General features: G+C 33.0%; 1 protein-coding gene across 1 annotated transcript in view; it reads left to right on the top strand.

Annotated features, from left to right (window-relative positions):
* The window catches only part of CNTNAP4 (contactin associated protein family member 4), a 201,252-nt gene that overhangs the window by 44,697 nt on the left and 134,623 nt on the right, over positions 1-21,932 (top strand). Inside the window, exon 2 of the mRNA XM_054284187.1 lies at positions 627-737. Coding sequence (XP_054140162.1) covers positions 627-737 — 111 coding nt within the window. The remainder of the gene's footprint in view (positions 1-626; positions 738-21,932) is intronic.

Raw genomic sequence — 21,932 nt, forward strand, 5'->3', positions numbered from 1 at the left:
TTCTGTATGATGTTAGGACCTGCATACTAATAATTGTGAGATGATTATTTTGTTGTGTCTGTGTCAAACGCATATCCCATTTGAAAAGCAAAAATTTTTCCATTTTGTCATGTTTACTGTGCTAAAAAGGGGTGAGATTACTTTTTTATTTAATTTCATTCAGTTTGCTTGGCTTTATGATTTTTTTGTAGAAACAGCTGTATTAAATGTGATTGCACATTAAAAGTGATTGCAAAGATCTGTGCTGGCATCAGGTCAAAAGTAAATAAAAACATGTGGTGAGGTTGTAGGTTGGTGCTGCAGCAGAGAATTGAACGTGTCACTTGCTATTCATGTAAATCATAGTGAGTGGACAGTGAACTATTCCTTGGTATGATCTCAGAAGTTAAGTCAGAAGTGGGTAAAACCAGCTGGTTAAAGAACATGGTAAATTATTGTCTGGTTGTCTCATGAAATATTGGGTAAAGAAACCCAAAACCTGTGCCTCAGTACTGATACTTCTACACATGCTACAGCTAGAGGAAATGTTTAGAGATGTGCTGCTCTCAGTTGCAGAGCTGATTATGTTACAGTTCCAGTACATGGTTCTGTGGGATTAACCTGAATATGATATTTTTCATTGACAGATAATTGTGATGATCAGCTGGTGTCTGCCTTGCCTCAGTCATCATTCAGTAGCTCCTCAGAGCTGTCTAGCAGTCACAGCCCTGGATTTGCAAGGCTTAATCGAAGAGAGGGTGAGTGATTTTTACTGGTCAGTTGTTAATTCTGGGTTGGAATGAAAACAGTTTAGATACTCAAGGGCATATGTTATCTTTCAAATAATTTTTGTCTGGTGTTTGTATACCAGCCATGGATGACAGTGTAGTCTCAGCTCAAGGAAGTTACGTATCTCGACTTCTCACCCTGTGGTAAGCTGTCTGACAACATGAGTCCTCAGTGGCTGGAGCTGCTCTGTGAACTTATTGAAGAGGCAGCATCTATGGATACTGACTTCTATTTAATTATTACCAGTGAGGAATCTGATGAATTAACTGTTTCAAAGGCACTGTCCTGGGAAAATTCACTGAAATGTTGCGTCTTGGGTCAGAATCTAGTTCTTAATAATTCAGCCACAAAATTAGTGATGGTTACTTAGAGAATTCATACACATATGTAATGTTCCTCATGTAGTCCGTTGTTGTATTTTGCATTATTTAATTGAGAGGTATATAAAATCTTAATAATATTTTGTCCTGCCAAAGTAATTTCTGTCATTGAACCTCTGTGATTTACTGGAATATTTGTTATGTCTGATAGATAGAAATACTATTGTGAAGAAGAAATATCCCTATCTGTTTTATTGACCTGGTATGCAGTATAAGCATGAGCTTCTGTTTCGGATGAAGTTGTGAAAGCAGTAGAAATTATATATCCTGGGAGGAATTCCCTTAGTGTGAAGTAATATATGCTCTTAGAATTTTAAATAATGCCTGTATTATCACCAAAGTTAGCATTTTCATATTGGTCTTCCCTAAAACTGTATGTTTGAAAGCTTTTTCTATTTGGCTCTTTTCATGTGTATGAAATTGTTTATGCCATGTTAAAATGCATTTTTTAGATTTATAATTCCCTTTGCTTTGCCCTGTACCGTATGCACGCATTAGAAATGCTTATAACCTTACATCTGGTCTCATTTGAACTCATGTAGATACAAAACAGCAGGTAGCTTAATTAGAAGATTGTGGCTGTCTGCCTTCTCATTCTGTGTACCTCAGGTTCATGCAACCGAACAGAGTACAGGTTTAAATGTCTTATTCATTTGTCATTTTTTAATAATATGACCAGATTGTTTGGCTAGATATCTTTTGCATCATTCAGACATAATTTTATGGAATGCTGTAGATGTGGTGAGATGAAAATTTCTTCAGTCTTCAGTAAATTAGTCCTAATTAAATTAGTTTTAACTTATATTTTTTTTTTTTTTTTTTTTTTTCGGTGAGAGTAGAGACTCACTACTTGCTGTGGAACCAGGAATACATTTTCTACATTGAATTTTTGTTTTACTTTTTTTTGTGAATTTCCTGTGCAAAAGCTGATTATATTCATAGGTGTATATACATGAAAGTTTTATTTGGATGGACAAAGCTTGTTATTATATATAATTGGTTATAAACAAAAGCACAAGAAATTATTGCTAAACCATACAGACTGGAAAGGCATCTGTTAGGAAAATATGATGTGGGCTGTCAGTGATTTTGTGAAAGCAACGAAAAATTAGAGTTTTAAAAGAGATTGTGTGATAATTGAAAGTGGGTTTGCATTTAGTAGAGATCATTCTCTACTTTGAACAAAAACTTCTCTTTTTTCCAGCCAAAGTTAGTTGCTGGGAGTGATTGTGACCTCCTAACATTCATTTAGGACAAGCAGATTGTGGTTTTAATACAATAATATGCTCGGTTCTTAAAATGCCAAAGTTAGGGAAAATTGAATTTATTTTTGACAGGAAAATGTTGAGTATTTTTACACAGATTACATGGAAGTCAAAATGTTGTCCTTCATCAATAAAGAAATAAACTAAATGTCTATCTAACACCTCCACTGTTTCAGTTGGCAGTGGAAAGTTAAAAAATAGCAGGAAATTTATCAGAAACGTGGGAAGTTGCAGGGAAATGGTTCTTTAGTTGTGTAGATTTGTGTTTACTAAATGTAGAAAATAAATAGGAAAAGTAAGGGGATTGAGGAAAGAAAACTTAAGCCTAAAAAACATAAGTACAATATGTACTTTATGTGAAGACATGGCAAAAATAGTAACAGCAGTGAATGATTAGAAAACAGCTTACTGAGAATATGTTTCAGCTTTCTCTCTGTAGAGCAGAAAGATAATGTGGTTGAACTCCTTGATAACAAAAAAAAAATTTCCTATCCATTAGCAGTTAGGGAAAGTGATAACATCCAGGAATAACTCATTAAATGTTCTTCAGAGTTTTAATTATTGCTAGTTCGTTGATTCCCTGAAGTTTTCAGATACTCAATACTCAAGCACAGCTAATGAATACTTCTGCTAACTGCTAAAGTAGTTACTCTGACATCAGCTTTGCTTGCAGTAATGGAAAATTAGATAGAAAAATTAAGTAAAAAGAACTAAGTCAAAAAACTCCAATCACTAATAGCAGTTGAATATTTTTGATGGAAAAATAAAATTTTTAAAGCCACGATTTAATTGTTTGGGGCTAGCAGATATAAAATGCAGGAATTTAATATAAGTAGAATTTGACTTTTGGCCTAATTTTGTATGAATTTTAAATTTTAAATAGTAGCACCATATCAGTGCAGTTCAAATTAAATGTATTGAGATCTAGCTGGTGGACCTCATAATGCATTTATCATTTTTATGTAAAGGTGTTTTCAGAGAAGTTCAAAGGAAACTCTAAGGCCAGCTATGTTCAATACTTTTGTTGATTATAAGGAAGTAAGCACAAATCATTTATGATGAAATGCATAATGAAGATTGGTGAAATAGTGAATAAGCATAGCAAAGCAATTATGAAGAAATATGTAATCAATATACTTAAATATACAATATAAATATACCTAAATGTATAATATAAATAAGCACTTTAACAGGGTGAGTTATAAAGTATTTGGAGGAAAGAGCAGAGGTGATACCTATTAAAGAGGAACTCTATTCTACAAAGCTGTGGCTCAGATTAATCTGGGGATTTAATGAATTAGCAATCCCTCTTAGCTTCTTCTCTAGCAAAAAACATACCTAAACCAAAACAAACCAAAGCAAACAAAAACCAAAACCAAACAAACAAACTTACGTGCAAGCAAACAGAAAAAAAGATGTTCTTATTTTCTATATAGCTTTATACTTTACCACTGAGCTGTGTACTAAAATTCTGGGTGCTGAAAGTGTGGTTGAAATTCTAGACTGTTTTGCTATGCCAGTGGGAATAGGTGACACAAAAAATGTTCAGGGGAGGCACTCTCTTTTTACTATCCATCCACAAGAGAGTAAATGAAACAAAAAGGACAAAAGAACAAAGGTAAAGTGCACCTCTTTATAGGGTGAACTGAGGCATCCCAAAAGAAGAGAAAAAGCAGACAGCATTCAGAACATGTCTGCCTGGGATAATGATAGGAATTTAAATACCAATACCTAACCAGGACCATCAAGGATGTGTTTCTGTCCACTCATTGCCAATAATTTACATGATGAGTACTCAGTTGAAGTCTGGTGCTACAGAGGGCTTGTTCTGTTTGCAAATTCTTGATGTATTGTCCCCCAACCATGATCTGTGAAAGAGCCCTTTACCACATGGAGAGAAGGTTGTGTCATTGTTGAGCTCAGCATTTTCTGGTTTTGTCTGCAGTGGGCTGTCAAGCTGGTTGTATGAACTCTCTAATTCACCATTCCAATACCCTTGGAAAAGATACATTAATTGCACTATGAATCACCACACCATGAGTCTTTATACCCAAGAACACAGGCCTTCTATTGAATTAATGAACTCCTGAAACCTTGTAAGAAAAAAAAATTCGGAAGACTGTTGTTCTACAAGAGTGAATATACCATTGGAATAGCCTTAATATTTGGACAGCTAAATAAGCTGGATATAGATTTGGCTGTGATTATCTTGCCCTGTATTCACACAGAATTAATTGATCAAAATATGACAGAGTAAAATTGAATATAGAAGTTGTTAAGTAGCCAAAAAAAACTGGCTTACAGCTTTCTCTTTCCCTGAAGTAGGAAGAAACCCATGTATTTTAATTATGCTGTCAGCTTACCCTGCCAGTTTTTCAAAAGCAGCCTGAAATTTTGAATGCCTTAACAGCAGGTCTATTTTTTTTCCCCTCTGGTGTATATATGGAACTTCTTTGTCTTTTTCATTACCTTTACCTTACCGCTACACTGAATATCCTACGCTTTATCACATTCTTTTTGTTACAAGGAATATTTAAAGGATCGTTTATTCAGTAAACTCCATACTTTTTTTTTTTTATAAAACAGTATGCTTTAATGACGTTTTGAGAACTGACACTAAGTAGGTCAAAATGGATAAATGAATTCTAGCAATCAGTAGTTACAGAAAACATCAAGTCAACAGTTAAAGAAAAAAAAAATTGTTACACAATAAGAAAGTCAGTTTTCATGAATTTTTATAAGAAGCAGTTTAGCCTTCATAATGTAATGCTAACAAATAAAAAAAAATGGGAGACAAATTAAAAAAACTTAATTGCAGCTAGGATTGTATGACACCAAAGGATAATTAGGAAAAGCTTACCCCCTCCATTTCAGCAGTATGCAAATAAAATTTATTAAAGCTGACATTTTACTTTAATACAAGGAACAGCAAAAGAAAACTAGAACAAAAAAAGGTCAAGTCTGATGTTAATCATTATGTTTTTATAAACAAACAGCAAATCTAAGTTGAAGCATCTAACATTATGACACATTTTTATGACTTACCTGTTAATGTACGTATATATGTTAGGAAAAAGGCAAAAGTAACAATCTCAGTCTTTTGCTTTTAAACAAAAAACATTAAGAATTTTTACAGTGATTTCTTCATAAAGGACCAAATGATGTGCTGTTGTCCAGTAAAAGCACAGGACCATGCAGGTTCTGAAGAAGAAATCAAACTGATTTTCTTTGGTTGGTTTCTTTTCTGTAGCTAACTATTACAATAATTATATCTTTTAGTAAGAGCCTTACCGTGGATCTCTCAGCATATTAATTAGAAAATTGTTTTTAATGCCATTTTGCTTTCACTTCTTCTGCAGAAAATGTTTTTAATAAGGGTACTAGATACCTTAAAAAATTATGCCTATAGGCACATAGAAAAGTTGTTTATGGGGTTGCACAGGCATATGTTGCATGTGCACAATTTTAAAAAATTCTCAGGGTATATCAGCCTTATAAAGGTAGAATTTGAAGCAGTATTATTGCATTAATGTCAAATTTTGAATTTATGCTGCTTTTGTTTTGCTATATCTTCTGTTTATATGTGTATATGGTGTGATTCTAATATTGCAAAAGCATGTAGGGGTGAGGAACTGAGAAAAAAAGGAAGAGAAAGATAGAAAGAAAGAAGGAACTAAATAGTACTTAAGCAGAGTGACTAAATAGGATGAAGGACTCAATAATATTTTAAACATTTGCAGCCCATTGTACTTTCATGAACATTTATGAGTTGGAATATTTGTACAGTTACTTCAAGAAACTTAATTTCAGACTTGTCATCAAAATTCATTTAAGCATAATAAAGCATAAAAAGAGGTTTCAGCTAGCTATTTAATGTTTCATCATTGGAATAGCAAAATCCATGGTGAAATGCACAGAAAAGGTAAAAAATGTTAATAAGGGTACTTCATTCCTGAAATTGTTTGGGACTCTTTTTTTACCTGAAATATAGCTATGGGAATAGAAAAATTTTTGAGAACTGACACTAAGTAGGTCAAAATGGATAAATGAATTCTAGCAATCAGTAGTTACAGAAAACATCAAGTCAACAGTTAAAGAAAAAACCAGTTTTCTAAAAACTTGTGTTGAACTACTCTTACAAGCAACCTTGAACAGGCTTGAGAATAAGATTAAATAAAAATTGACTTCAAAAATTTTGAAGCAAAAAAAAGAGTTTGCTACAACCCATGTCTACTGTCCCTTTTGTTAAAGTTAATAAAATAAAAAATAGAAATTTGGATATAGCCATTTTTGGGGGGTTTAGATAGTGCTAAATAATAAACTTCTAAAATCTTAGATAAAGGCTGAACTTTATGCAAAATTTGAATCATTAATATATACTTTAGAGAGTCAAAATAAATTTGACTCCCAGGATTGCTTTGCAGTAACAAAGAATTTAAGATCATGCCACCTTTAATTTTTTGAGGGATGGAAAAATAGATCATAAGTGATGATGCATCTTATTTTCTTCCTTTTTTCTCTTGTATGTTTGGGCCAAGGGTAAAGATGCTTAAATATTTTTTCAAAAAAACATAAAAAGCACCAATTTCTAGATGCGATAAAACCAGATTTTGGAAAAATTCCTGACTTAAAATAGTACAAGATTTTCTATGTCATGTAATAATGACTAATTTCAGCTGTAGTGCAAAATAAGGCTGAGTGTCATAAATTCCAGTTTCTAGAGAATTATGACATTTTCATTTTTAAAGAGGAATGCCATAAAAACAGAAAACATTCTTCTTGCCACACCCCTACAGAAAGTTCTGAGACTACTTGTACAAGGGATCCATCTTTTGACAACTCATTTATAATAGATTTCCTTAGCTTCTTAAGGACCAGCTTCCTTGCCTTAGGAGACATTTAGGGGTTTTTCCCCTTTCATCATCCTGCTCATACTGCCGTGTTAGTGCCATGCTCGATTGGTTGAATGGAGAACTCAGGATTCCTAGAATAATCTCAAAGCTTTTCAAAATGGACTTATTCTAATGAATATACTCTTCACTATTTCCCTCAGTGTCATATAGGCATATAAATATGCCTATACAATTCATATAAATATTGTAATTTTTATTAAATTTATATATTATGTTATAATCTGCGTCTTTAGGTATCTCAAAGAGACAAAAAATCATGAACTAAGCTACTTCAAATAAGAGATAAGAGCTGAAAGTACATCAGACACTCTTGAAACAGGTCTGTAGAAAGTATCACTCATCATATTTAGTTGACTAATATATAAAGTAGAGTTTTCTGATGAAAAATTACTTTGACTTGACTCAGCTTTTTTATTTGTGTTCAGCAGGGTTTTATTTTCAAAGATAGATGTAATAATAAAGAATTAGTGAAATACATAGATCTATTAGATAATGGCACTAGGTTATCAAAATGTATGTTTGTATACATACCACCTTTTTCATACACATTTTTAAACTTTCTGTCCCAAAATACTCCTGCTCTGGACTTAGCATTTGCCAAGTGAATTAAGAAATGAATTTGTATTACTTAGCTGTTTTGAATGAATTTCACTGCTCTTGGGGCCAGATGAAAAACAGCAGTCTCTGTCTAGCTGTCTTATATCCCAAAACAGGAATAATTTAAGTTCCAGAAGAATAATTTTCAATTACCACCTGTTGCATATAAAGAGTTAGGCAGAGAAATTAGTGCTAGGTCATGAAAATGAGTGTAAAATAAACCAAAAATCTACTTGTTGCTCCGTTTTCTTGAGATTTTTAATGGACAGTGAAGTCTATCCATCATTCTTCAATAAACTTCCCTATTACAGTACCTCAACTGCTAATCAGAGAGGTTGTAACAAATTATTTTCATGTAGATAATTGAATGAGCATATAACAAAGGTTTGGAGCTCTACAGAGAAGAATAAAACAACACACTAACATCCTGTTCCATGTTGGAATTAATTCTAGTCATTGCTCCTGGTGCGAATATCACATAAAGCTACAGTGGTTCAGCTATATTAACTTGGATGTATTAGCTTGCAAGACAACTTTGTGTACTTGACTTCATGATCTGCTGCACTCTCAAGGGAGTTGTTTCCAAAACTCCTCCCAGTGGCTTAAAGTAGTAGAAAAAGGTCAAATAACTACATCAGCAGAAGGTTTATGTAAAAATAGAAGTGCTAATGTACTTTTAGATTTGATTTGTTTTTTTTTTATTTCGTGGTATGATGATCAATATCGCGGTAGAGTGGGCGGAACTGATTGGGATGAATTCAGTAGAAATTTTTATAAATATTTTTAAGTCCTTCATGGAAGTACCCTTTTTTGGAGAGCTGTTTTGCCTGCTTCTTCATTTCCTTTGTTATTATTTATAAAAATTAATAATTCTGTCAAATTTTAGTCTATTATATAACACCATTTAAGAATCAATAGATTATAGTTTATCATAAAATAATATTTACATAAGTTGTAGGATTTAAGATATTTCTATTAATAATTTTCTGCTGTTAAATAATTTATGAACATGTAGATCCTCCAAAAAGCCTTCACATGTATGTTTTAAAATTTCCATGAATATGGCATGCCAGGTCCTTTGTATGATTTTGTAGGTTTCTTCAGTTTTAAAATACCAGGGACCTAAATGACAGTGTCATGAAGATTCTAGAATTTAAATAATTTCTTTAATGTTCTTTCTGTTGTTGTGGTCTCTTCTAGTGTCATATTGGTAATTGTAGATTATAGCTTTCCAGCCATGTTAAATGAAACTAAAAGGTCATCAGTAAATTAAGCTGCTCAATCTTCAGTATCTTAGGTTATAAAAAATCATTGTTCTTTATATACTATGTGAATTTATCCAGACTATCAGCACTACTGCTGATTTGTTTGTCTTAAAAATATGAACATTACATTTTTTTATTGTTATCTGGTGTGTTGCTTATGGGATTGTTTGTTTTTGGGGGTAGAAGCTGCTCCATTTTTTACAGTCATTTATTCTACATATTAGTATGACTTTCATTCTCTGTTTGACAACTGAAATACAGCTGTGCATTAGTCTCATCATGAATGCATCTAGAAAGAAGATGAAGGGTTCCCTATTTATTTATGCACGTGTTTTATTTCAAACTTTTTCTAGAAGGTGATTTGGGTATTTTATTTTCCAGTGTCTTAACATGCTAGAATTGCATGTATGCAGTGATAGTCATTGCAAAAGTCAGATCTGCAAGCATTCTGAGGTCAGAAACTGAGTGTTTGTAATGTATTTATCATACTTTTATTCTGTAATCCTTCAGTAGAGAATTAATTTGAATAAAAATTGTGCTGTTATCAGATTCCTGTGTATCAATTCATGCTAAGGTGGCTGTCTGCCTGAAACGTGCATGGGTTGCAGGATGTCTCGCTCATAGATTGTTCTCTGTACCATTTGCATGACAACATTAAGAGGTCATTGATAGATAGTATTACCTGCAAAGGAACAGAAAAATAAAATATATTTTGCAATTAATGGTAATTCTACATTGATATGAGTATATTTCACAATATCATCGCCAAAAGGCTAATTTGCCTTGTTTTGGGACAGAAGGATAAGCAGAGAGAAATGTAACCTTAAGTAATGCTGTTTAAGGAAGTTGATTTAAAGGAAAAAACAAAATAAAAACCCAAAGTAAAGTCCAAATTATTAAACTGTTGCCTACATTAACAAATATGTCTCATGACAGGTAATTTATTGTAATCTAAACTAATTATTGCTTCTCAAAATATTACAATGAGCCTGAAAATTCAATAGGGGTCTACAAGACTTTTTAAGAACTGAATTTCAAAACAGAATTTTGATTCCATTACCTGGGAATTTTGTGAAAAATAATTATATAAAAAAAATTAGAAAAATGGGGAGGACTTAGTTAAGGTCATTTGCAACTTTGCTAGCCTAGTATTTTGCTGCAGTGTTCAATTAAAAAAAAAAAGTACTCTGAAGACTAAAAGAGCCTGTTTTTCTTAATAGGGGCCAAGAATGGTGGATAATAAAATAGGAAAAATATAATCCCTCATTTAATGATTTGGTTTTTTGTTGATAAGTTGAAATTATCTCTTTTAAAATTTCTCAAATGTAACAAAATAGATTTATTACTGAATGTGTTGTGTGAGCAGGATACTACATGTATAGCTAATACAATTTTGAAATGTAGACGTCATTTTAAGTACATAATTAGTGTCATTGATCAGTCATTGATTTAAAAATACACACAATTGAGATCTCCAGTGTTGCAAGCTACAAGAAAAACATGAAAGTGGGAATTTTAACAGAGGTACAATACAGAATGCTTTGTGCTTTTAGCATCATTTCAGATAGCTGTTTATTTCAGTAATACTATGAAATTCAATTGAAAATTCTGCATTTTTAAAAGAGAGTGTTGAATAATTTTAATAATTGAATAAAAATATTAAGAAAATGGATTAATAGATTCCATCAAAATGTTTTTCAGCATTATAGTTTACTTGTTTTTTGAGTGATGAGTATAAGTTGTGCTCTTTATTTTTAGATATAAAGAAGCTGAAGTCTTCCTTTAATATTAGATCTTTGAGCTATAGAAAGATGAATGTCTTTCTGATGGGAAATCAAAAGTGTCTATTGACTCTAAAGTGTAAATTGTCAAAAAACACTGGCAAGAGCTCACTGATAAATCAGTTTTCAGAAAGCCTTGATATTTCAACTTCTAACATTTTAAAAGGGATTAAGCTGCCTCATGTTGAAGTGCACCTGCTTTCTAAATATAGAATGAAGGGATGAAGTGGAATCTTCACTTTTGCTTTTGTTGAGGGGGATAATAGATTTACATCTGGCAAGCAGAACCCTTTGTTTGTGGTTATTGTATGTCTTTAATTCGGAAACAGGATGTCTGCAATTTAAGCCCATTTATAGAACTCCTGATGTTTTTAATTAAGCCCAAAAAACAAACAAACAAAAAAGAGCCGACCACAAAATGTGAACTATAGCAAAGGATGTATTAATCTTGAATTCAGGAGCCTAAATGTTGTAAAGTACCTTAAATCAAACAAGATCAGGGTTGTTTTGGAATGAAAAAGAACTGGAAAAACTAATGGGGTTTTTTTTAATAATTTAGATTTTTATCCTTTTATTCCAGCTCATTTTACACTAAAGGTTTTTAATAAGATTTTCAGTGGACCATTCTCATGTCTTTCCATGTATTTTAACAATATTTATCTGCAGAGTTTTCAAGACATCCTCTAAGCATGTTTTGATCAATAAATTGAGAGAGTTTAAGGAGACATTTTTTCTCTATTAGAATTCTGGACAATGCATGCGATTTTCCTTTGTTTACTCCTTTTTTATGGTATTGTTTTATCTCTTTAGATCTTCACTGTGTTCTAACAAATAATCACCTTGTTAACTGAATATCCTTTTGATTTTTTTTTCAATATTAAATGTGTGACTCATTACATTGTGAAAAGGAGTACTGCATTCCAAAGTGGACACTAGTTGGCAAAAGGAATACCTCTTCCTTTTTATAGAATAATTGCTCCTGAATATATCTGGTACTAAAAAATATCTTCAGTTTCCTTAAAAAGTGAATGCTTTACAGTTTTTCAGGGTGCAGCTATTAGAGATAAACTATTCTGAATTACTAAAATATAAGTATTCTGATAGTTCTGCAAAGTTTAACACATACATTACCATTTTTCTGAGAAGCAAATACTGAGTAGAAATAGGAGCAACAGCTCTTTGATCATTAATTATGTGTGCCTCATATCTAATCTAAAATACAATGAACCAGAGCAGAGTTTGGTTTTTAATGATTGATCAGGATCCTTTTATTTTAAAGAAATAGTTCAATAAGTTTTTTTCTGTGTCACTCTCTTTTTTGCACTTACCCTCTAGCTCTGTGGCCACATTTAGGTATAAGGTTTTTTTCATACATTGAATTTTTTTTTTACTTACCTAGAGACTTCATTCTATATTGCTTACCCAGACTTCATTCTTTTCCACACCCTCTAATAGCAGTAACATTTTTAAAATACATTTTGGAGGGAAATCACTGTACAATAAGTAATAACTGTATGTACTCATAGGACTAGATTCTAATATGATGCAGAAGGCCAGCTGTCTACATTTAGCAAAAAGTCGACCTTGAAATTGGTAAGCTTAGAAGAGTAGTCATGAAAGTGCAGCTCAGGCAAAAAGGAAATGATCCATTGAAATCATAGCTTTCACAAGTCATTACATTGTTTACTGTGTTTCCTCAAGGGATTGTTTTGCCTTTTGGATAACTAAGAAGCCTTGATTATTTTGGTAGCCTTCAGAAATATGAAAAAGATTTTATCATTTAACCTTTTGCTAGACACATACATATATATACATATTTTAAAAAAAGGTAATTTCAGCTTACTTCCTAATAGAGCAAAAGAGAACAAAGAAAAAACCCCACCTCACCTTCTATTTATAACTGCAACAAATAATGTCTTATTTATGCTGTTACGTGAGTGTTTGTCACATAAAACTAGTTATGTGATCATTTTTGGGTCCTTAAAGTTTTCTGCTATGTTTACATGGAAACAAAGATTAACCTAGTCGGACTGGTATGGGTAGAGATGCTTAGGGGGGCACATGCATGCATAGGATTCTTCACACTCAAATGACAAAGCACAAAACCCTCCATGGATTTGTTCTCATTTCTCAGTAGCATGCAAGGTATTTTTTCTCTAACAAATCCAGAAAAGTTGTCTGTGTTCATGTTTCCCAGAATTCTTAAAAACTTGTTTCTAGATTAATCTATGTGACCGATCATGCCTCTCACTGTAGTCTCAAAAGGCAGTATTTTCAGCTAGAATGGGATTTTGTGAGCTGCTTTTAAGCAGTTTTCCCTCAGGTATTCATCATTTTCTAGGACTGAGGATTGCAAAGAAACCAGGAAAAAATTTGGTGAAATTGAGACTGAACTGGGATTTCTGGCACACAGAATTATAACACCAGAAGCAGCAGTATGAATACTGCTGTACTGTTTGACCTAGTGCCAGGATCTGAAGCAGCTGGAGCCTCATCCTGGGAGGGCATACATAATAAAAAAAAAGAAGAATTTTCTAAATGTCAAAATTTTGCTTGAGGGAGACCATATTCCCAGTACAGTTTCTGGCTGCATTCCACTTGCGGTAGCTCTCAGGTCCTTTTATGTGCTTTTTACACTCATTTCCCTAACATATTCACAATTTCTAAGATCAGAAAGACAAAGGCACAGTTATTTTTGTGGCTTTGTGCTTGCTGGGGCAGTTTTGGCTTATGTGGTTATAAATGTCCTTCTGGCCTTTAGTCCAGGTTCCAGACTGCCTGGACTCAATTTCACAGTTGAACTACCAGAAATGCAAAGCAGATATGAAGGCAGTGCTCCTGGCTGACTGTCACAGGTAAGAACTGATCTTACAGATACAGGATGTCCCACGTAACATGAAAATAGTTATCGTAATACATTTTCCACCTCAAAATCCCTATGAAAATAGAACATCACCTGCAAATGATTCATGTTTTGGAACCAATAAGCTTTTGACTTCTCGTCAAATCAAAAGCAAATAGTATCTTAGTAATCTCATCCATGTCAAAAAGTTGATTATTGACAATATCCTTCATTTGTGCAACATCTTTGACCTTGTTTTTTCTTCATCTTACAGCATCCATATTTATGGGCAAAAAAATAAGGAACAAACAAACTAACTAAAAAGAAACCAACATTCAAGGAACATGTTCTTTCCAAGATCACAATTTATTCTTTCTGCGTGTCACTCATTGTCATTCCCTTATTCAGCCTACTTAAATACTTTCTTCATATACTCACACATTCGGTATTGATGATGAATCTGGTGCATTTATTTTAAACTACTATCAAAGTAGTCCACTTTAAGTCACAGTGTTCTTTGTACCAATCTGTACTTCTCATCTTTGATCAAATTCTTATCTTCCTCTATTGCATGTTCTTTTCACTGAAAGAAAGCAGATGGAAATGAACTGCAAAATAAATTTTCTCATTTCAGTTTTTGTACCTGGTGTTAGCCCATAAATTACAGCAGTGCCTGTACTTCTGTGGAGTAGTGCAGGCAGACTTTTCAGTGTTAACTAATAACCTAGTAATATCTTGATCATTTGTTTCTGTTTTATATATCAGCCAAATGTGGTGGTTGATAAGAAAAAGGTGGAAAAAACCACATTCTTGGCACATACTCATCACATAATAACAAAAAAAAAAAATCCTTGTATTAATCTTAGAATGCTAAAAGCATTTCTCAGATAAGAAAAAACAAAAAAAGAACTAGAAAAAGAGAGGAAATAAACCTGAAAGGTGCAAGTTTTCAGTCTACTTATAAGTCTGACTGAATTTGAAGTACCTGGAAATAATGGATAACCTTAATAATAAACCGTACTACCAAGATTTCCTATAATGTAATTCTTCTTAGCTTTTTTTACAGATCAGTGGATTTGAAATCCAGATCTGTATCTTTTCAATTTCACGTAACTTAATAAGGGAGGAAGAACATGTAGCTCTTGGCAAGCTATGGTTGGGCAATCAACATTCGGAGCTGACATCTAACAGTAAAAGGCCCCTGTAATATGATCAGCTGAGGGCAGGTTTGGGATTGATTTGTGGCCCATTCCAAGCCCTTTTGTATAGTATCCTATTCAGTAAAAAGCAACATACTTGTTAATGCTTAATTACTAAAGGAATATCAGTTGAAAGTGGAATTTCAGCTATCAGATTTCTTATTGGTCTGGTAGCTCATATGGCAGATTGTCAGATACTAAGTAAGAAAAAACCTAACATAATATTTGTGGGGGATTTTTCATCGAGTTTTTTGCTACAGGCTGTACTTTGACCTCTGAATTACCAACACTTTCTTAACCTAAGAGCAGATATTTGCTTTTTGGTCGGAGTATAGTATCTTGGTATGGAGTATCATACCTTTGTATATATGATTTAACCACTTAAAAATTATACAAATTAGTTCTATGCTAGAGTATTTTATGAAAACATTCCATTTAATTTCCTCCCTTTCACCCCCAGGTAAGTCTGTGATACTGTGGATATACCCTGTAACAGTGTTAGGGAATAGATCATTCTTTCTTGTCTTATTTTTGAAGTAGCTACATATTAGTAGCTCTCCAAAAATCCTAATTACCTTCCAGAAGAGAAGCTCCTCTATGAGACTTCAAAATGCAAAGCATGTAAGAAATTAACGGTTAGAATTTGGGGAGCCTGGTTTTGTGTGTTATTTTGTGACTGCCTCTACTAGGTGGGAGATGAGAGATGTTGGATAAAATATCTCTGATGACAAAAAAAAGGGAAGGCTTATTACCCTCCTTCCCAGCAAATAGCATTGTGAAAAATTTGAGTTTTTTAACACCCTTTTTTAATCTGTCATCTGCTGCATTACTACAGCATTCTAGTCTTGACTAAGACAGCCGGTTTATTTCTGTTCAAAATTATCTTTTTGCTGGGAACTCCAGTTAAATTTAATTATCAGAATTAAGATCATGTTGACCTTCCTATCCAAATTTTATGTGCCGTATCTGTATTCCTCTTCATTTGTTGGCATAATTTTTAAAGCATGTCATAAGCTTTTTGTGAGGTTTTGGCTTTTATTTTGGCCTTCTCTTAAGATATGAAACGGGTTTAGTATTGGTAGTCAGAATATCAACTTTTCAACCAGCTGCAGTATTTGACAGTTTCTGCACTCAGCCAACATTATTGTTATTGCACGACTGTAAAAACTAACATTCTGGCAAAAGCAATTGTAAATTATTTCCTTTTGTTTAGCTTGTGATTTTGTTGTAGCCCAGTAAAAGGAGAGACAGGTAAAACAATAAAGGATATTTCTTTTTACAAATGACAGCCGCAACTCAAAAAGATTCAAATATTAATGCATAACTACTTAAGCATCCGACTTTAATTGTTAACAGCTTCACTACCATCTACTTATTTAATAACGAAGATCAATATTCTATAAATATTAGTTTTCAGTGTGAATAAATGTTTACTGTACTACATCTTCATTACCCTGTATAAGTACACAGAATTTCTTCATAAGGACTGAAACCTGCAAACCCAAGAAAATTAAGTATTATGATGTAGGCAAAAATGTAATGTACATAATATCTCAGAATTTTAAAGCTCTAAACCCACATCTCTTAGAAGCAGAGACTGAGTTTTTATTCCTGGACAGCTTTTAATCAGTTTGGCTTCAATCCTTGACTCAATCTCTTTGGACTACCCAGGAGTAAACAGAAGGGAGTTCTTGAATTCAGAAGTCCATTTGCAACCCAGTTGGTGTTGTACAATTTTTAGCCACCTTAAATTGCTATATCAAATAAATAAAATGCTTTTAGAATTTAAGGGATGTTAAGGGAGTTCTGTGTGTGTATGTGTGTGTATATATATATATATATATATATATATATATATATATATATATGATTTTTTGGCTAGATTGAGTCAGCTTCTCTTTTTCTATTATATGTGTATATACACACACATGTGTATTTATTTATATGATGTGTTTATGTGTATTTCTACATATAATATACATGTATATATATAGATATATGTATGTATGCATATATACATCTGTAATGTTTGCTATCATATTCTACTTGCAAAACTGTTTTAAATATAGAGAGGTAAAACTTCAACTCAGTTCCATAACACTTTACACATTAAAAAAAAATGTGCAGAGAGAACAGTATGATTTTTTAAATGAATATCTATCTAGCAAAATCGCAGATATCCCATAATCCAGGATAATTTTTTAGGATATAGTGTTAGTTAAGCTGGGATATAAGCATTTTTACCTAAAGAGCAGCACCACAAAAATAATGCTGTTAAACCTTATCTTGCAGTTGGGAATAAATAATTGTATAAATATAGGTTTAAGTGAAGGAAAAGTATTGTCTGGCCACATCCTATTATTATCTATATTTTTGCCTTTTATTTTGTATTAAATGAGTGGGGTTTTTTTATTAGTTAACATTTTATCTACCTGTGTGTTGTGAGAAGTTGAAAATAATTGGCAATGATTTTATACCTCAAAATACAATAATTGTATTAGTAATTCCTGATAAAAGATAAACTTACAGTTCTTTAGGATCATGCTAAAGAAGTCTCAGTTCACAAAATTAAATCTTAAGGACAAGAAAAGACAATATAAACATTAGTAAGTTGCACTGGATTTCATTAAGTTACATTTTTACTGTTACTTAAATTCTCTGCAATATTTTAGGTAATATAATACTTATGAAGAAAAAAGTAAACTTGGATCATGGTACCCTGCAGAATTTGCACTGTTCAATCCCTCAAGGTTTTAACAATAATACTGCTTTTCTGAAAACTGTAGAAATTTTTCTACACAACCACTACCATTTATTTATCATTACATATATTATATAATCTGATTCCAGTAGCTGTCCATAATGGCTGTCATTAAAAGTAAAAAGCTGTGATGACCTTTAAAGATGGGATCTGAATATGCATAAATATGCATTTTTTAGTCTGAGAAAAGCTTTTCAGTTAAGCATAATTTTAGAGGTAATACAGCTTAGTTGTGCATTAGTTATACACCAGTTGTCTTAAATCTGATGCAAATAAAAAATCCCTAAATTAGTCATTTGTCTGTCGAGATTGGCTGATTTAGTTTCATAAACATTATAATGCTAGTTTTGAAAATCACAAATGAGGACTAATATTATCTTCATACTTGGGGGAAAAAAATAAGATCCAGAGTGCTGAAAATTTTTCTAAAATTAAGTTTCCCGAGGGACAAAATCTTAAATGAATGGAACTGCATTTTTCTTCATTGTTAAATAATTCGGTTAATAATTTTTTCCTTCAATATTGTAACAATAATAACAATTGCAACAATAATAAATATTTTTTATTAATAGTATACCACCTACGATTTAAACATTTAACCAACAAAGATGTTATCTCCTAGGTAATCAAGCCAGATGTGATTATATTTCTTAATCATGAAATTCCATTAGTCTAGTTCAATTTCATTTTCACTGTTATTTTTTTCTAGCCATCCTTGTTATACTCTCAGGCTTTATGCCAATAAAACTGAGTCATGGGTCAATGCTGTATAAAAAGGTTGAAACCCCAAAATATTCAAATCTCTTCTTATTTATGAGCACTTCTTTCCAAATTATATGAGGAAGTAATGAGATCATAATGCATGGACTCTGAAAAACACAGATGTTATGCAAATACACAAAACCGGAAATTGACTTAGATTTGAAGAGGAGCAGTATATATATTTTTTTAAAATTCTTTTTATAAGAATAGGAATCTTAGACCATGGAAGGTAAATGATTGGTCAAATCTCGACTTTGTAAGAGCTCCATAATAAATTTCTCTAGCAACGTTTTATTGTTGAAATCAGTATGAAAAATATTATTGGAAACTAAATACAGGAGTTAGGGAGAGTTATACTGACTTCTCAGCTGAGGATCGGGCATAGTGTCTCATCTATAGATACCAATTAATGAAGTGCTAAGTGTCATATGAAGTATATTTGTAAGTTAAATATTTGTATTGTAACAAAATGCGGTGAGTAATGACTAGAGCACCAAATTAGGGAAATACTGTACATGTAGGGGATAACACGTGTACCAGTTTTACCTCATCCTTTTATATTCTTGTCAGGTCAAGTCGCTCAAAGGTGTACAGAAGTGGAACTGCACATGTGTATGTATACTGTTATAATTGTACCTTACATAAAGCCAAAATGTAATCAGACTGGACACTTCTGTTGACTTATAGAGTATCTGTCATTTCACTGCAGAATATTCATATTCTTGTGCACGTAAGCACAAACAGATTTAAAGAGTAAAAGGCTGATGCTGCACTTGTTTTCTTAAAAAATCACATTCTCTTTGTGCATGTCAGATGTACATGCAGGCTCATAACCAGCTGGAGCCGGCCAGCATCTCTCTGGTACCACTTGTAGTAATTTACACCCACAATAATGGAAATAAAATAGAGCTTTTCTGTTTTAAATATGTATACTTAGAATATTTTTGCTTGAAAACTGTGCATGTCAATATTTTTTCTGTTTGCTTTGCTGTACTGAAAGCATTGTGTGTACTGAAACAGGGGGCAGAGTCAGTGAATCAGCGTTTTGAAGGCTGAAGTAAGTTTTTCAGAAGTACCACCAGAACTACCAAAGTGGATTATTGAGGATTGAGATTAAAGTAGTGATAAAAATGACAAGCACAAACATGTTCATCAACTCAAAGTTACAGTCCTGCTCATTTTGTTGTAAAGTGTACAAACGTATCACTTGGCTAAGTAAAACTGGAGATGATACATCTAGTTATATATTAGAACTGGGTGATAAATGTCAGAGGGTTTAAGATTTGATGGATAGTATTTTTGAACTTGTTGCTGATCCTTCTACAGTTCACTGATACTGCTGTGCAACATTCTTCAAAGCAGTAGTCAAGTCCTCAAGGAAAGTACATTAATAGCTGAAATACTCATCTACTGGGTTTTTTTTGCAGCAAAGTTTAAAAAAAAAAAGTTACTTCATACCTGTGTCAATCTGTTCTTAAATCTGTTCTTAATAAGTGTCACCATTTCCTATTAAAGTGGTGGATATATATTTGAGGAGACAGGGGCAAAAATCACAAATGAATATTTATATAACATTAAATTCCACGTGTTCCATGGGGTTGGTGGCTGGAGGCAGGGATGACACACACACCCCAGAGCTCCATGGGACAAACAGCCTGTCCTTCTTACAGAGGGAGTTCAACACTGCCAGGCCTCCACAGCTCATTGGTCTGATCCTCTCACAGCCCAGCTCCTGACCAGGGAGATGCCAGCAGCTCAGGATGGAATGTGATGGGTGAAGGTCCCTGTCTCTCAGCCCAGGGCCTGATTTATGAAACCAGGCTGGGTTTCTTATTTATCAGTACAAGCCAGCTTGTACAGTAACATGTTTGGATCAGAAAAATACAGTTATGGTACACATATTTGTATGTTTTGGTGTAAGTCACGCCACTGGAGATTGTAGCTAGTATTAGGAAATTTAATTTAATTACCCTGGAAAACCTCATCAGAATGCTGTCATAGTGACAAATACATAAAGTATTCAGTCTTCTTGTGTCAGATGTACTAAGACCAACTGATCAATGCAAAATGTTGCTTTCATTTTCTTTGAATTCTGTGGCTGTAGTCAGTAAAATATTGGGATGGCACACTAGCTTGAAGTGAAGAGGAGTAAATTCTAAAAAACACAGGTTTAATTTGGTTTCAGATTATGGTTTTGCCTAGTTGTTTCACCCTGGAATTAATGAAAGTAAAACAGCTAAGAAAGAAAGAAAGAATACTGAAATACCTGCAAGTGAATTAATTGCAGAATTTAACTGTAAAAAAAAAAAATCAATGTCTCAATATAAAAATATTTTGGCTACAAAAACTATGGCTAATTATCACTACTAGCTTTAAATTGCATGACAGGAGTGTAACATTTTGGGCAAGACCACTGAGCAAGGGAAACAAATACAGGTGGCTCAGTGAAAGCAGTTACTCTGTAAAGAGCATGTAAAAATTTATTAACTTGAAAAAATTATATAACTTTATAAAACTGTGATGCATGGTGTGTTTGAACTAACCATGGGGTTTTTTTTTTTTGTTCCATTGTAAGAAATATTTATATATTTTCCATTTCCATGCAGTTAGTTTATATTTCCTGACATAATGCTCTATTTCCAAGAAATTACATCAGTACAGAAATTTAAGTAAGAATGCTGCTTAAACTCAGTGGTGTAGTGAAGGGTGGTGGCAATGAAGTTTCATTATTTTTGTTTTCTCCATTAAATTTTCTGTTCATCATCTATGGACAAAATAAGTGCCTCAGGTAAAATGTAGAGTGGTGAGTGATGCTCATTTCACTGATGGAGAAAAAGAGAGAGAAGGTTAAATATTGTAAGTAGTGAACCAAACTTCATGCAGAGTAGGATTTACTAGTACAGCATCCTAAACCTGGATATGGCCAGAGGCTAGAGATAGAGAAGAGAGTAACACTATCACAAGCATCCATTCTCCTAAGGAGGAGACAATCTCCCAGATTAAGTTCTGTTTTACATTCAGGCTTGGATTATTGTCAGAATATGTGCCAAAAAGGTGTACAACTGCTATGTGAAATTCCTAGTTTGTAGTAAGGGAGATAGTGTGCTTATCATCAAGTAAAAGTGGATGGCAATAGCCAAGAATGATCTAAGTCTTGCAATGAACTGGCACATTTCCAAAACAGTTTTTCCTGAGAAACTTTGTGAAGAATACATCCTTTTCTTCAGCAGAAATCTGTTTGAATAACTTTTTTTTAGTATTTCTTTCCTGCTGGAGGAAGGAAAATCCACCTTTTTAGTGCAGTGCTCAGAAGTGGCTCAGATTATATCCTACACAATTACAGCTTGATTACCTATATAAAAGTTCTTTACTCAAACTTGGGCTTCCCAGTGCACACAA

The sequence above is a fragment of the Melozone crissalis genome, unplaced genomic scaffold (genome assembly GCF_028551555.1).
Source record: "Melozone crissalis strain CALT ecotype California unplaced genomic scaffold, PUWL_Pcris_2 ptg000005l_1, whole genome shotgun sequence".
NCBI classification, from domain to species: Eukaryota; Metazoa; Chordata; class Aves; order Passeriformes; family Passerellidae; genus Melozone; species Melozone crissalis.